This window comes from Nelusetta ayraudi, unplaced genomic scaffold (assembly GCF_046127955.1).
Source record: "Nelusetta ayraudi isolate G7.1 ecotype Tasmania unplaced genomic scaffold, CSIRO-AGI_Nayr_v1 ptg000016l, whole genome shotgun sequence".
NCBI lineage: Eukaryota > Metazoa > Chordata > Actinopteri > Tetraodontiformes > Monacanthidae > Nelusetta > Nelusetta ayraudi.
Window position 1 is genome coordinate 5,344,902 of NW_027466066.1, and position 15,676 is coordinate 5,360,577.

At 48.8% G+C, this 15,676-nt stretch overlaps 2 protein-coding genes across 2 annotated transcripts; one reads left to right on the forward strand and one right to left on the reverse strand.

The window, feature by feature from the left end:
• The first annotated feature begins 72 nt into the window (after positions 1-72).
• tbl3 (transducin beta like 3) lies at positions 73-11,048 on the forward strand. Its single transcript, XM_076024132.1, has 23 exons — positions 73-237; positions 350-401; positions 651-746; positions 994-1,041; positions 1,133-1,274; positions 1,368-1,452; positions 1,668-1,838; positions 1,956-2,031; positions 2,116-2,212; positions 2,308-2,537; positions 2,616-2,757; positions 3,404-3,462; positions 3,618-3,718; positions 3,792-3,927; positions 4,643-4,882; positions 5,509-5,579; positions 5,785-5,941; positions 6,075-6,133; positions 6,684-6,787; positions 8,322-8,393; positions 9,038-9,196; positions 10,011-10,104; positions 10,216-11,048. The coding sequence occupies exons 1-23, from the start codon at positions 206-208 to the stop codon at positions 10,589-10,591; spliced, it is 2,799 nt and encodes a 932-aa protein (XP_075880247.1). The 5' UTR covers positions 73-205; the 3' UTR covers positions 10,592-11,048.
• A 177-nt stretch (positions 11,049-11,225) lies between these two features.
• On the reverse strand, positions 11,226-14,374 carry noxo1a (NADPH oxidase organizer 1a). The gene is made up of 9 exons (XM_076024141.1): positions 14,254-14,374; positions 14,052-14,132; positions 13,863-13,935; positions 13,559-13,745; positions 13,069-13,250; positions 12,869-12,982; positions 12,667-12,784; positions 12,263-12,416; positions 11,226-12,214 (listed from the first exon to the last, which is right to left on the reverse strand). The coding sequence occupies exons 1-9, from the start codon at positions 14,317-14,319 to the stop codon at positions 11,630-11,632; spliced, it is 1,560 nt and encodes a 519-aa protein (XP_075880256.1). The 5' UTR covers positions 14,320-14,374; the 3' UTR covers positions 11,226-11,629.
• Positions 14,375-15,676: the final 1,302 nt, after the last annotated feature.

Sequence of the window (15,676 nt, forward strand, 5' to 3'; positions counted from 1 at the left end):
ATTTGTGGTTGAATAAAAGGCAGAAACTGTCCGACCAATGAGAAGTCAAGTGCCCTCGGATGACGCGCAATGTGCGCGACGCAACTACCAAACATGCGGCAGCGATGTGTTGAGCTGAGGCAACGTGTGTAGCGAGGAATAAAGTTGCTCGCGTCCCCCCGAGAGTTGTCAAGATAAGCCCTTCTCGGCATTCGGCACGAGCGAGATGGCAACTACAAACCTCCAGTTCAAAACCAAGTAAGTTATTGCTGCGGGACTTGTACAGACTGCGAACATTGACGGCGAGCTAGCACAAGCTAGGCTAGTCTGCCGTGAAATGCTGCACTAACTAGTCGATATCCTCTTGCAGTTATGCTGTTTCCAGCAAGATTGAACCTTTTTACAAAGGAGGAAAAGTGCAGGTGGGTTTGTGATGCTTTTTTCTTCTTCTTGAAATTGTCCGCGTTGCAATTCACTGTAATATGCGCTGAATCTTGGTAGTAACGCTGTCATGCAGTTTGTGGACATTGACATATGAACGTGGTTAATGAATGTTGATTTTTGTCTCGAGCTTTCACAATTTGTTCTGCTTTAGATTAATTAAACCCACCGCCAGCATGGGTGTAGCACAGGCATTTCTCGTTTTCACTCTTTGCATTTGTCTGTTTCAGATCAGCAAGGATGAACAGTTCATCTTTTGCACTTGTGGCTCTCGGGTCAATGTTTTGGAGATCAGCACGGGAAAGATTGTTCACTGTGTTGAGCACGTAAGTCCACGCACAGGAGCCTTACAATGATGAAATATCTTACGTACTGTCACCCCAGCTTTTTAAGAAATTTGCTTCTAATAGTGACTGGCGAAAACCAGCACAAGAATTATTGATTTGGTTTAAGTGTGGAAAATGAACTCAATATACAAAAATACATTTTATGATAGTCACATTCTTTCAGAAAGCCTGAATTAAATTTTCTCATGAGGGAGTTTTTATTACCGTGGTACATTTGTGATTTCAGGATGACCAAGAAGACATCACGTCTTTCGCACTCAGCTGCGATGATGAGGTAAAACACCTCAACTGCCACGGCCATTTCCTTTACCTGCCCGTTAAAGATTTTGGTGTCAGTGTTTTTCACGCTGTGTGTCTGAACCCAGTTGCTGGTGACTGCGAGCAGAGCACTGCTGCTGAAGCAGTGGGACTGGAGGCAAGCACAGTGCACACGCACCTGGAGGGCTATTCACACTGTGCCCGTGGCCAGTATGACCTTTGACTCCACCTCCACCCTCCTGGCCACAGGTCAACGCCGTCAGGATTCATCGTGTCTGTCGGTTTCTCCCTGGTCTGTCGTGTTTACCTAAAGGTTTTTTTTTTGTGCTTGTTAAACTGCAGGTGGCTGTGATGGAACCATAAAGCTTTGGGATGTGGTGAAACAGTACTGCACTCACAACCTCAAAGGGTCCTCGGGTGTAGTACAGTAAGTAGTATGTTTTTGAAAAAATATGTAATATACTTACAATGGATGTTCTATGCAATAAATATATACAGCCCCACTGTTTTTCCTTAGAGTTTTGTTAGATCTAAAATTAAGAAAGCAGACTGAAAACTGTTAATGGTAATTCATTTGTTGATGACCGTATGTATAATTGTAACAAAATTTCCTGAACAAAAATGTCCTGCGTGCTGTCGCAGCCTGGTCCAGTTCCACCCCGACACCAACCGCCTGCAGCTCTTCTCCTCCTCCCTGGACTGCGGCATCAGGCTGTGGGACCTGCGCACCAGCGAGTGTGTGTGCGTCCTGCAGAGCCACTACAGCGCCGTCACCTCTCTGGCCTTCAGCCCCGACGGCAGCACCATGATCAGGTCCTCCTGCTGCCTGCCGACACGGATGAGCCGCCAGCTTTAATCGCTGTGTGCTTCTCGAACGTTTTTGAAAGCCGCGCGCTGACTGCGTCTTCTTCGCTTTTTTTTGTTTCGCAGCTCCGGCAGAGACAAGGTCTGTACAGTGTGGGATCTGAAGAGTCGGAAAGCCAAGAGAACTGTCCCAGTCTATGAGGTAGCGTTTTAAATCCTTTTTATTTTTAAAGGAAAAAAAAAGATTGAGCTGCAGCTTCATCATTGTGTCTTTTTGTCCGTGCAGGCGGTGGAGGGTGTCATGCTTCTGCCCGGCAAAAAAGACTTCTCTCAGATTGGCGTGTTGAACAAAGACTTGCATTTCGTCACGGCTGGCAGCAAAGGTTCGAGCTCACGATGGCAGGAAGCCTCCTCCGGCCGGGTTTCTGATCTCTTGGCCCCTCACGTCTTTGTCTCCCCCCTCCTCACTTCCTTCCAGGCGTGTTAAGAGTGTGGGAAGCCAGCACGGCACGTTGCGTCTACGCCCAGACTCTCGACCCCGTCTCGAAGAAGGAAGGAGAGGAGGAGGACGAAGAGGAAGAGAAGGAAGACAACCCTCTGAGTTTGACGCACCTCCTCCACCTGCCCGTGTCGTCCAGGCTGGCCACGGTCACTGCCGAGCACAACATCGTGCTGTACCAGCTGCCAGGCCTCACCACGCAGCAACAGGTGGGCACTCAAAATAACACGGTGAGAACTTCATCATGAGTTGTAATGTTAATTCTCTACATCATTTGCCGCTGCCAGTTTGTGGGCTACAGCGACGAGGTGCTGGACGTGAAGTTCCTGGGCAAAGACGACGGCCACATCGTGGTGGCCACCAACAGCTGCCAGCTCAAAGTGTTCGAGCTGCTCACCAACAGCTGCCAGATCCTATACGGACACACAGGTCAGTCACCAGCAGGGGGCAGCGCGTTGGCAGTAATCAGGCCCGTTTGTTTGAAAGCTCTTGGCTGCAACCTTTACTTCATCCCTTAATCATCTCTCTTTAATTATGTCATAATTCAGTAGTTTTTAAACTGGCGTTGTAATTAAATTGTGTGCTTGTTGCACTTTAATATGGCAGAAAGGGCAAAGTTGATGTGGGTAACTGTGAAAGGAAAGGAAAAATTCACTTATGTACATTTAAAAGTACGCTACCAGTCAAAAGTTTCTCACTGAAGGCATCAAAACGACGCATCAACACTCATGGAATTATGTAGGAAACAATAAAATTGTAAAATAAAACATTTTATATTTAAATTGTTCAAAATAACCACCTTTCATAAAAAAAATACATATTTAGAGTTATTTAACCTGTTTTTCTTTGCTGCGTAATCTATCTGCATAGTTACATATCTGCATAATTAAATATCTATCTGCAGTGTAGAAAGTTGATAGATAAAAACAATTGCACGAGAAGGTGTGTCCAAGCTTTTGACTGGTAGTGTATGCACGCATCTTTCATCATATTCAGACCATGTCAGCTTACAGGTGCTCATCGACTGTGACGCTCACCTCTCTGATCGTCATTATTATGTGACTGTGTCCTGCAGACACCGTGCTCTCCCTGGACGTGTTCAAAAGGGGTTCCCTGTTTGTGAGCTGCGCCAAGGTGAGCCGCGAGTCTGTTTACACAGCCCAGACAAAGGCTGCGGCGGAATGCTAGCAAACAATGGCGATGCAACATTTAGCGCATGGCCTCTGAACAGAACACAAGCAGGCGCGGCATTCGAGCCGGCCGTAACGTCCCTGTGTCGTCCCCTGCAGGACCGCTCGGTGCGTGTGTGGCAGATGAACGAAGGTCAGGTGCGCTGCGTGGCGCGGGGCCTCAGCCACACCAACGCCGTGGGCTCCATCACCTGCTCCAGGTTAGACGCCCGTCCTCGCCTCTAAAGCACAAACGCAGGCCGAGTCGACAACTCTGCGTGTGTCTCTGTCCAGGATCAAACCCTCGTTCATGGTGTCGGGCAGCCAGGACTTCACTGTGAAGGTGTGGGACCTGCCCGCTGACCTGACGGCGGCGGGGGCAGACGTCCACCAGCTCACCCCCCGCACCACGGAGAAGGCCCACGACAAGGTGCACGCGCACGCAAACACTCACAAACGCACAAAGAAAGAAAGAAAGAAATACCTGAGAGCAAAGGCATCGATTCCAGTTTTGTCAGTTTGTTGCACAACCAGCGACCATTCAGAACGCAACCTGCACTTGAACAGACCCAGTTGTGCAGTGCGCGGGGTGGAAGTTCGTAGAGTGAAGAATCTTTAGTTTTCATCTCTGGCTTCGCTGGAGCAGTTTCACAAAAGTTATTAAAATTAAATTAAAAGTCTGGAAAACGCCATATTTAGCCCTCTGTTCACAGCCTCCTGCAAAAATGTTCAGTTTTAGTTTTGAATATATGTAGAATATAATGGAGCTAGACTAGAAATATATTGAATAGTTTATTATATTTTGCTGAGTTTTCTCTCCCACCATCCTGTTCTCTCTGTTCAAAGTTGTCTTTGTTTGCCTTTCGCACAAGGAAGTGCAGGGAATCTCTCAGCTTCCTGCTCACTCATACAACCGATAAACTTCTCTTTTGTTCCCACAACGCCTGTCACCCGAATCTTTTTGTAAGACGCCGGTGACAACGAGCAAGGTGACACTGGAGGAAGTGAAGAGGGAGGAATTTTGACAATCTGTTTCAGTCAGAGATCGTCTTACTCGCTCGTCCGCTTTGGGCCGATGCGTACGTGTGTCGGCCCTATCGTGCAAATCCGTCTGTGTCACGGCTCTCGATTTCCCCCCCCCGCAGGACATCAACAGCGTGGCCGTGTCGCCCAACGACAAGCTGCTGGCGTCGGGCTCCCAGGACCGCACGGCCAAGCTGTGGTCGCTGGCGGCGGGCGCCGACCTGAGCTTGCTGGGGGTGTTCCGGGGCCACCGCCGCGGCGTCTGGGCCGTCTGCTTCTCCCCCGTCGACCAAGTGCTGGCCACGTCGTCGGCCGACGGCACCTGCAAGCTGTGGACCCTGCAGGACTTCAGCTGCCTGAAGGTGGGCTGAGAGAGAGCTGGTGGCGGGACGCCAAAAAGTCCCGTATTGTGCAAAATACAAACATTTGCAACACACATCTTCCCACCCACAACAACACAACACAACACTGAACCAAAGTCAGAGACCCACAACATTTTTGACAAACAACAACACACACATAATAACATAAAACTTAAAATAAACACATCAGACAAGCTAGCTCAACCTCCGCATATTTACATCAAGACTTTGTTTCCTTTATTGATTTATCTTTTTAATTTATTTATTATAATACAGGCGTATATGAGTTTAGACATCACATGTTGTATTGTATGTCCAGATTTAAACATGTGGAGGTTGAGGATTGGTTACAACACTGTTTGTACAACACACATTTACTCGCGCCCTCTGCTACAACATGTAGCGACATCTCGAGTATTTCCGTGGGCCGGCTATAAACAGCGGGCTAAATATTTTTTAGAGTCACACGAGGCTCCTCCACTAGAGTCCAGAATGGAAAAAAATAACGATCTCAATGTGTTCTGTTTCTATCGAGCTAACTGCTAACATAAAAGTGTTGAGGCTGTAAATTAACGACCTGACTTGATTGTTTTGTGTGTGTTTTTTCTTCTTCATGGCTCTGACAGACGTTCGAGGGTCACGACGCGTCCGTGCTGAAGGTGATCTTTGTGAGCAGAGGCACTCAGCTCCTCACCAGGTCAGTCCCCTCACACAGAGAGACCACATACAGTGGTAGTTCATCACTAGCTGCGTTTCCATCACCCTAGAATTGCACTAAACCTAAATATTGCAATAAAAAAACTGGTCATGGAAACACCTAAACTTCGAAAAACCTCTCAAATATCGCTTAAAAGGTATTCTTGACAGCAAACAAACGTTAACAAACACCTCTCGCCTTCCAGCGGCTCCGACGGCTTGGTGAAGCTGTGGACCATCAAGACCAACGAGTGCGTGAAGACGCTGGATGCCCACCAGGACAAAGTGTGGGCTCTGCACGCCGGCGCCAAAGACGACAAGATGGTGACGGGCTCGGCCGACTCCAACATCACCGTGTGGGAGGTGCGTGTGTTGCCCGTCGCCTCGGCTCCGACCTCCTGGACCGTAGATTCTGTTCTGGTTAGAGAATTTTTTTTTTTTGAGCCAGTGACCATGGAGCGCTGCTCTCTCTCTCTCCTTTCACTGCTCTACATAGGACGTGACCCAGGTGGAGGTGGCGGAGGAGCAAGCCAAGCAGGAGGATCAGATTGTCAAGTGAGCTACCACTGAATGGCGTCTTTCGCAAATCGCTCCCGTAGCAAAGACAAAGTGTCTTGCCGTTCTGTTTTCATCATTTTTCATCGTCTTGTTATTGTGTCAGTCGTCTCCCTGCTCACCGCTCAGTCTCCCGCTGAGCAAACAGAGTGTGTTGGGCGAAGGCGGACCCGAGCGGGTCAGGCCCGGCAGACGTCGGGACCCCGCGCCAGTGCGTGATAAGAGTGGCGGCCCTATCAGCTCTCAAACAAATTGATTATGTCACTTAAACATTGGCGTGTTTGCTCAGTGACATTTGCACACATTCTCGCACACTCATATTCTGTCATACTGATAAAATGGGCCAAGTGCATCCAATACGTGACACCCCCGCCCGCCAACAATCCGCTCATGTTTCTGAGAATAAACAACGTACTAAACTTGTGTGTGTGTGTGTGTGTGTGTGTGTGTGTGTGTGTGTGTGTGTGTGTGTGTGTGTGTGTGTGTGTGTGTGTGTGTGTGTGTGTGTGTGTGTGTGTGTGTGTGTGTGTGTGTGTGTGTTTGTGTGTAGGCAGCAGGAGTTGTCCAACCTGCTGCAGGAGAAGAAGTATCGCAAGGCTCTGGGTCTCGCCATCTCCCTGAACCAGCCCCACACGGTGCTCACCGTGATTAAAGGTACGAGTGCCACAACTCCCTTTCCCGTCAGCCGAATAAACGCCACTCGGCGATCAATCACCCAGTCGTCGAGTTTGACGGAGAAATCGCCGAGTTTGTTTTTTCGGTGCAGTCGTCGCCATGCATGTATGCATGCATGCATTCACATGCACATGCATGCATGTCCTGAATGCATGCATTCAGGACAGTTTCTGCAGAAACTGCAGTAAAAGACACTCTGCGTGTGTGCGTCTGTGGGTGTGAGAGAGATGGAGAGGGATGGGTTGCCAGGTGTTGCCACATGGATGAACTCAATAACCCCAAGTGAATGTTAAAGAGAGGCTTTTTTTTCACCACCTTTTCTCTGAAAGCTGCTTGATTCTCCTCCAAAGACTTCATGGTAAATCTTTTTTTTTTTTTAAACCCGGTCAAACCTGTTGGGACCTGGCATGTTGACACATGTTGGAATGTGGAGATGACCCAGTTATCATTCTGCACTTATTTATCATGATTTACTTTTGATCCACAAGAAAGATAATGTTCCAATATTCATCTAACGCTTTTTTGTTTCTTATTTAACAGATGTATTGTAAATTAAGTCTTTTATTATTTATCTCCAAAAGCGTGTTTGAAAACAAGCTGAAGTGAAGGCCGCTCCATTTGTCATTCCAGGAGAGTTTCTGGAAAGGGAAATGGCTTTAAATAAAAACCTAAAAATAACTTGGAAGCTGATTGGACGGTGAAATGTCTGCCTGTCTGCCTCTCTAATCCCAGGCAGGCTGAACAGATTTTATTGCGACTAACATTTGCAAAGTGCACAGTCACCGGATGGATTTTTTTCCTGATTGTTTTTTGTTTTTTTTTCCTGATTTATTTATTGTTTTCTGTTTGTCCATCCTCTCACTGTCACACTGAGACCGACTCAACTGGTAGGATCAGCGCTAACGCAATCGATCAAATCAGCACACGGTTCCCGTGCGAGTGCATTGACAGTGCACGTCCGCACTGAAGCAACTGCTTGCAACGTCGCAACGGTGTCGTGAATGTGTCACGGGTTTCCCTGTAGAAATTAAGTAAATAAAAACGTAACGGCGGCAGAATCAGTCCTGAGCGACAACCTGTGTTGCCTTCGACGTCCTTTGTTATCCTGTCAGTGCTGGAGTCAAGCGAGGCTCAGCCGCAGATCAAGTCTCGTAAGCGGAAACCAAAGAAAAGGTTTCGCTGTGTCAAATGAAATCCGCCGTGATGGGATTTTTTTTTCATGTCAGTTTTTTTTTTTTTTTTGACTTGCCTTGTTTTTGTGCACGTGCAATCATTTTAAAAATAATCTGTCCGCCTGTGTGAGTCGCAAGGTAATTGCTCGTTTCCTGTCCATCGAGTGCTATCGCGTGACGGAGACTTTTTCAACACAATTAATCTTCGCCTCTGGCTGTAATTTAGTAGTTTGGCCTGGTAGTTTAGCTGTTATCGCTCGGGCAGTGTTGCACACAAACGTGGCTCGTTGGCGGCCTTTGATCTCAGCCCACCTGAGCGTCCTCTCTTTTTGTGGTTGCAGCGATCCGCCAGGCGGAGGACGGCGAGGAGCTCTTGGAGAAGACGGTGCTGAGGCTGCGGCTGGATCAGAAAGGTGACCGTCATGACTGGAGACAAGGCCGCCAAAGGCATAAAGCACTCAGACTGTAACGCAGGGGTGGAAACTTTTTTTTATTTTATTTTTTTAAGTCAATTTTACTGCATTGCTGCAGTACATACAGTTAAATACAACAGATGTCATCGATCATAGCCAGCAATGCTTCATTTTTTTTCTCACCAACAAGCACATAAACATCACATTAAATATTGGATATATATTATAAATATTGTATGATAGTCAATTGAAAATGAACAAAGCGTTACAACAAAATGTGTCTTTGAAGCCCCACGATATTTATACCATGTGTATTATATTATAGTTCTATTAGCTGAAATGATGCTGGAAAATAATGGATGAAATGCAGTTGTGACTTATTTACCATTAATATAATTTCGTTAAGTCCGGCAGGCCAGATTAGAAAGCATACTGGCCACATATGGCCCCCGGGCCATGGTTTGCCCACGCCTGCTCTAACAGCTGCGTCGCAACTGGGGGATATTGTTCTTAGGACTCAGGAGTGTTTTCCCTTGTAAAAGAACTGAATAAGTCCACTTCTTCATCATCATCATCATCATCATCATCTTCGTCGAAGCGCTTTAATGACATATCTTTCGCCGCCGCCGCCGATTCTCCGCCAGAGTCGCTGCTGCGCTACTGCGGCGTGTGGAACACCAACGCCCGCAACTGCCAGGACGCCCAGGTGGTGCTGCAGGTGCTGCTCACGCACGTGCCGCCCGAGGAGCTGCTGCAGTACCAGGGCGCACGCACGCACCTGGAGGGACTCATCCCCTACACAGGTGAGCGCCACGGCCAAGGCAGCGCCGCAGCAGCCACGGCTGTGGAAAGTCCCACCGAGAGAGAAAGAAAACGCCGGAGGAATGGCTTGAAACCAGCGGGGAAAAGGGGGCGGGTCTAATCAACAGAGTCAAACTGTTTGACCGTCTTTGTCCTTTGTCTCGCTGTTTTTTTTTTGCGAGCGAGGCATTGGAATGGAAGGCATGCAGCGCTTGGCGGGTTGATCAGTAACCTGGCGCTAACACCTGCTCCCCTCACAGTGACACAGGAGAAAATGTGACCATCAAACAAATTGCAGGCAGGTCTGTGTGATGAAACTCGCAGTGAGTTAGAGTTCGACTAAAGAGAAACTGTCGCTAGGTTTTTAATTGCAGTTTTTCGCAAAACGGCGGCGATATTTCTAAAATTTCGTCGGAGTGCAATTGTGATTTGCAGGAGTTTCCGTCGAATGGCGTGAAGCACATAAGCCGTAATTCTTGGCCACCTCAACCTTTTTAGTGATATGAGAGGTTTTTCGAAGTTCAGACGTTTCCATTACCAGTTTTTTATCGTGATATTCAGGTTTCGCGCAATCCCAGGGGTAATGGAAACGCAGCCAGTGCTAATACAAATGCATAAAAGCTTCTATGGCGCGAAGGGATAATTGTGTTTTCATAGTTCTCCAGTGATGTTTTCGCGTTGGCGTTCTGATCTCCTTGCCTCAGTTTGTCTGTATAAACTGGTGGGAAGCTCCACTTCACAGCGTGAAGACAGAAAACGTCCTGTGCGGTGGTTGCTGCGTCTTATTCCGCCCCTTTGCTCCTCCGTCTCCCGCAGAGAGACACATGCAGAGGATCGGCCGCCTGCTGCAGGCCTCCATGTTCCTCAACTACATGTGGCAGAAGATGCGAGTGGCCGGAGCCCCGTGCAGGTGAGGCGGACGCTCAAGGGTGTGGGTGTGTCCGAGCGTTTCACTGGTAGTGTATTTATTTTATTGTTTGTTTGTAGTGGATTTTAATTCTTTTAAATCCCCTTTGTTTAGCACCGACCAAGATGAAGAAATGGACACGAGTCCACTGGCGAAGCCGTTCTTCACCATCGACAAGGAGGGGGACGCGGACGGCGGCGGCGGCGGCGGAGAGGGGAAGCAGGAGGAAGAGGCCGGCGACAGCGGAGATGAAGGAGAGCCCGACCGCCAGGGTGAAGAGCAAGAGGACGAGGAGGACGACGATGTCAGCGTCACCCAGAAGACCTCCTCCAACGGCGGCCGGGTCGAAAGCGGCGCCGTGAACGGCAACCACGGCGCCGAGAGCGAGGAGAGCTCCGATGATGAGGAGGAGGAGGAGGAGCAGGAGGAAGCCAACAAACGTCTCTGCGTGGCCCCCGCAGCAGCGCGGTGCCAGACAGTCGCCAGCTGATGGGGGTCTCCCGGCTGACAACACGTGACTCGTTCCCGCAGGAGCAGAAAAGCTCCTGGTGGGGGCGGACGGACAGGTCGACGCTTTCCCACGCTGGCCCAGGTAGTTTGAGCAGCTGCCGGTGGGGAAAACTGCCATTCACAGGCTGAAAGAAAGAGGACGTTCACTTCCTGCCAGGCGTTGGCCTCTCTTCGAACGCGCGTCCCGCAGCGCATTCCTGATCTACCGGCTCGACCACATAGATACAAAAGGTGGCTCATCACACGCTGTGTTGCTTTTTTTGTTTTGTTTTTTTTAAAAGACGTGGTTGTATAAATAAAAAAGAAATGTGTCATTTGATTTACAGTAAAAAGGTTTCATCTTTTTATTGCACAACATACATATGCACACAAGGTCGTACACATGCCCGCGTTGACGTCAACAGTCCTGGTGTGTCTCATTAGGATAACATAACAAAGTTACGTTGCATAATTCCATCGAGGAAATGAGTGCTTGACTTGCCGTCCTCGGGAACAAGTGTTGTAGTCAAGACCGAACCAACCAAGACCAGAGAGTATCGAGGTCAAGACAAGACCAAGACAAGACTAAGTCTTTATATATCAAAGAAAAATAAGAAAACAGAAAAAATTACCAGTTTTGTTTTTTTTCCAAGTTTGCTTCTAAAATCGAACAGCAACATCTCATTTCAGCAAGGCATCTTTCAAAAATACAACTTTGATTCATAAAATTAAAAAAATAAATTAACAATGAATAAGGGGTGTGTCACAAACGGAACATAAAATGGCTCGATTCTTTTCTCTTATCTGTCATTGCAGTGTTGGCTGAGTCTCGATTAAAAATCCCAAGTCCGTCCAGTCCGAGGCAGAGACAGGGCCGAGTAAAAATGCCTCAGAGTCTCGAGACTAAGACCAATCTCGAGTACTGCAACACTACTTTCTAGTCCCGAGCAGCCAGTTTGTGCCCCTCATGTCCTCGTGCAGCTTTTACACTCCTGTCTTTTCAAGATGTTTTGAGGAGTTTCCACCCCGGCAACGCCGCTCATTGGCTCAGTATCTCTGGTCTGGGCATCGGTGAGTTCCTGGCGGCGTTCTTGCGGGTGATGGAGGTGCACCTGTTGTGGATCTCGTGCTCCCGGGGTCTGGGCGGCACCTTGGGCGTGGCGGGGCCCTTGTAGAGGTTGGGGTCGGAGACGCTGGGCATCATCCTGCCGTCCGGGCTGGTGGGGCTCAGGTGGTTGTTGTACGTTGGCATCGGCGTGTGGCTGAGGCGCGGCGGCGCTCGCTCGTCGTCGGAGACGCGGCGCAGGTTGTAGGTGGAGCTGGCGGTGGAGGAGCTGAAGTCGTCGCTCAGGCTGAAGTCGGTGCTGCCGCTCTCGAAGCTGCTGCGGTCGTCGTCGGTGGGGCTGCGGTGCTCGTCGTCCATCTCCACGGTGATGGCGGGCGGAGCGATGTGGTTGGGAAGGGGAGGGGGGGCGGGTCTGGCGGCGACGGGCGGGGCGGGGGGGCTGGCTCGGGAGACGGCGGTGGATGGTTCCTGCAGGATGTTGAGGGAGCGGGACTTCCGGCGGCTGTCGGCCTGCAGCGGCGAGGGTGAGGGCGACCTGGAGGTGGGCAGCTGGAGCAGGTTGCCCTGCGAGTGGCTCAGCTGGTGGGACTGCTGCAGCTGGAGCAGGTTGCCCTGCGAGTGGCTCAGCTGGTGGGACTGCTGCAGCTGCAAGGTGCGGGAGGGGAAGGGGGACGGGGAGCGGCTGGCCGTCAGCCGGAGGTGAGGGTAGTTGTAGGGCTGCAGGTGCATGGCCGGGATGTAACCCACTTTGCCGTTGTATCTGAAAAACGCAAACGGGACAACTTGTAAAACGTGAATCTGAGGCCAACGTGCAAATTTGGCTTCATATTATGCATGCGACCTTGAAACCAGAAACACAAGCGCTGACATTCATTCCGGATGCCACATCGCATTCTTTTCACGCCATCAAGTCATGCGCAAGCCAAACTCTGTGGCTTTCGACATGCCCTGCACTGCCACTGTTTGTGTTTGTCTGCCTTGCGGTTGCGAGTTTGGAGGACGTTGCTCACCTGATGAGCCACCAGCCGTCCTCAGACTTCTGCAGGACCTCCACCACCGAGCCCATGTTCACGCTTATCTCGTCGCTTTTGGTGGCCGTGTAGGTCTTGACCGCCGTGTACGACATCCCTGAGGGGGGTTTTTCAAGAAAACGCTTTCGAACAATTCCTCATGTTGGTGCTGATCAACGGCCGACGGCGACTCAACACTCACCTCCATCAAAAGCAGCGTCTATTTCATCTTCGTCCCCGTCGTCATCAAGCTTCTCCAGGTAAGGGGCGGGGAACCAGGCCATCCGCTTGTCCTCCTTCTCCACCAGCCACCAGCCTGAGTGGAGCACAGTTGCGGGTCAGTCAGGGGACACCAACCGGGGTCCGACCAACCCACTGCCGGTAACCAGGCTTCTCACTCACCTGCTTTGTCTTTGATGAGCACGTCCATCTTCTCATCCACGTTTACTTTGAAGGGTTTGTTCTTGGTGTCTTTGGTTTCGTACGTGGCCACGCACCTGTACGTCTCGGTGACGAACGGGCTGGTCACGTTCCCGTTGCTGTGTCCGGCCTTCACGTTGTCTTCCGATGGCATGATCATGATGCTAACAAGAGGAGAAGCAGGTTATTAGTTGCCTGAACACTCCCTCATTGTCATACAGCATTGTGCCCATTCGAATGCTCGTAACTGAAGAAATCTTGGTTAATCCTGTGTAGAATAGACGAAATAGTCTTTGAAAATATGATCTATAGCCTCATGTGACATCTAAACGGGTTTATTGGCATGAGATGGACATTAAACACAGGTAGGTGGTAAGTAAGTGTTTCAACACTAGCAGCAGTAGCCCAGAGGATGGATCTGGGAATTCTCTAAGAGCAATAAGCTCTTTAACACGTCACAATGGCTGCCTACCCGTTCTTGTTGAACTCTGGCTGCAGGTCTTGGTCAATGGGATGGAAGAACCGAACGAGCTCCGCAGACTGACCGACCCGCGGGTCGCAGCTCAGAAGCTTGTCACAGTATTTCTGCAGGAACTTGAGGCGGTAAAGATCCTTGGCGGGGCCCTTCTTCCTCTTGCTGCGATTCTTCATCGTCTTGTCTGAAGGAATTCAATTAAAACCCAATCACAACGCGGGAGGAAACGGAGGACGCGTCGAGGCTGAACCCAGTCGGCTTGGATTTTTACGCACCGTGGCGCGCAATTACGCACACGTACCTCTGAATCTGGGGATGACTCTGTCGGACTTTTTCAACCTGCTGGCGGGCGGGAACGCTTTCTTCATTTGTCTCTGCAAACCAGGAGGCACCGTGCGCGTTATTGAAGAAAACAAAAACGTGACGTCGTGCGCACAACCAGCAAGGGGGACAAAAAGAAGAAGAAGAAGAAAAAAAAAAAATCACTCACATGCATTTTCTTAAAGTCCCGCAGCGTCCTGTAAATCACGATATCATTCTGATCCGACCAAAGCACGGAGACCACGTACAGCTGGAAGAGAAGCAGGCGGATTTTACCAGTGGAGAGGTGCAATATGGGGAGAGAGATAAAAAAAAAAAAAAAAAAAAAAAAAAAAAACATATGCGGAAATAATGGGGTCGTCTGTGCTTACTTTGCTCTTGCCCTTGTGCAACACTCCGACCATCCGGACGCTCAGAGGATACCGCTGCTCCTCCATGATGTCAGCGACTCCGACAAAAAACGTTTGGTCGCGAGTCTGACCGCGGGAGGATTCTGCACGCGGGAATTTGTACTCACCTGCTAGGGCGGGGCCTCGCGGTGACGTCACCCACTTGAGGCGTAAAAAAAGATGTCGTCACGGGCAAGAAAGTCCAGCATTGCTCCACATCATGTAAGTGTGTTGCATCGACACATAATAGTCCACATACCGATGATCTGTCATGTAATATATTTTCTTTTTACAATGGGCCGTACCAGCGGCGTCGATTAGGTTTTGCGCTCGGCGGGTTTATGTTTTGTGTTTTTTGCGCCCGAAATTTCCAATTTCCTGGTTTGACTCATCCATGCACGAGTCGATCGGGCGCTCCATGAAGCTGTCTGGCATCGTTCCCACAAGACGTTGTTTCAGAAGTGCTTTAACTTGAAAATATTGGTTTGAAAACAGAATTATGCAATATTGATTAAAAATAAATAAATAAATAAAAAGTTCAAACTAATGACATGATGGTAGAGTACATGTATTTTTTAAAAGCAGCATAATGAAGGGAATTCCCTTCATTACGCTGCCTTTATGGAAAACATATTTGGGACTTAGACTTATTTTAGACTTTCTTTTTAGTCTAAAATTATAATAATATAATAAACACCAGTGTGCATATGTCTGTTTTTTTTTTAGGCTACTCATAATGTTGTTGTTTTTTTTATTCAGGATTGTTTAATATTAGTATTAGACATGGTATGATTCAAATAACATGATAACAACATGCTATAGGTAGTGACGTTAGAGGCCTTTTGAATAGCAGGTTCTGAACGAGAAAACTTGTCACAGCTTTTCTCATCATATTTTATCCACTGAAACTCTGACGGTTGAACAGCTCAATTCGATCGCATGGGACGATGAATAACAACAAAAGTGAGTTATTTCATGACAAAAGTGTGATTAATCATCTGATGCACGCCCTTGTTGTCATACATGCAGACACAACTGTCTAATCGTTGAAAGCAGATCCATGTTCTGCTTCTAAATTCATGTACTGAATCATGTTCATTTCAAGTACAACTTGTTATGTACCTTCAGTGACACGTGTGTAATGTGTATGGTAATAAGTATTCTTGGCATCCCGTGTAATCTGTTAAGTCTGTCTTCTCGAGACATTCTCCTCGTGGCCCGGGACCAGGGTGAGGTATTCGTTGTTTTGTCTCCTCTCATCCTCCCCTCCCCTTTCCTTATCCTCGTCCTTCCCAGTCCAAGGGATAAAGGACCTCCATCTTCCTTGTCTCTTTGCACTTGCACTCGCATTCATTTGAGCTCTTGCACTTGTTGCATCTGTTCTGTTGGTTGTACTGTGTTTGTG

What these genes read in the sequence shown, in the direction of transcription:
- tbl3 (XM_076024132.1), top strand. Translation starts at nt 206, where the DNA reads ATGGCAACTACAAACCTCCAGTTCAAAACCAA. An exon ending in GATCCTATACGGACACACAG is followed by an intron (nt 2,758 to 3,403) that starts GTCAGTCACCAG and finishes TGTGTCCTGCAG; the next exon opens with ACACCGTGCTCTCCCTGGAC. An exon ending in GTGGCCGGAGCCCCGTGCAG is followed by an intron (nt 10,105 to 10,215) that starts GTGAGGCGGACG and finishes CCCTTTGTTTAG; the next exon opens with CACCGACCAAGATGAAGAAA.
- noxo1a (XM_076024141.1), bottom strand. Translation starts at nt 14,319, where the DNA reads ATGGAGGAGCAGCGGTATCCTCTGAGCGTCCGGATGGTCGGAGTGTTG. An exon ending in CCAGAGTTCAACAAGAACGG is followed by an intron (nt 13,251 to 13,558) that starts GTAGGCAGCCAT and finishes TCCTCTTGTTAG; the next exon opens with CATCATGATCATGCCATCGG. An exon ending in AGACGCTGCTTTTGATGGAG is followed by an intron (nt 12,785 to 12,868) that starts GTGAGTGTTGAG and finishes AACCCCCCTCAG; the next exon opens with GGATGTCGTACACGGCGGTC.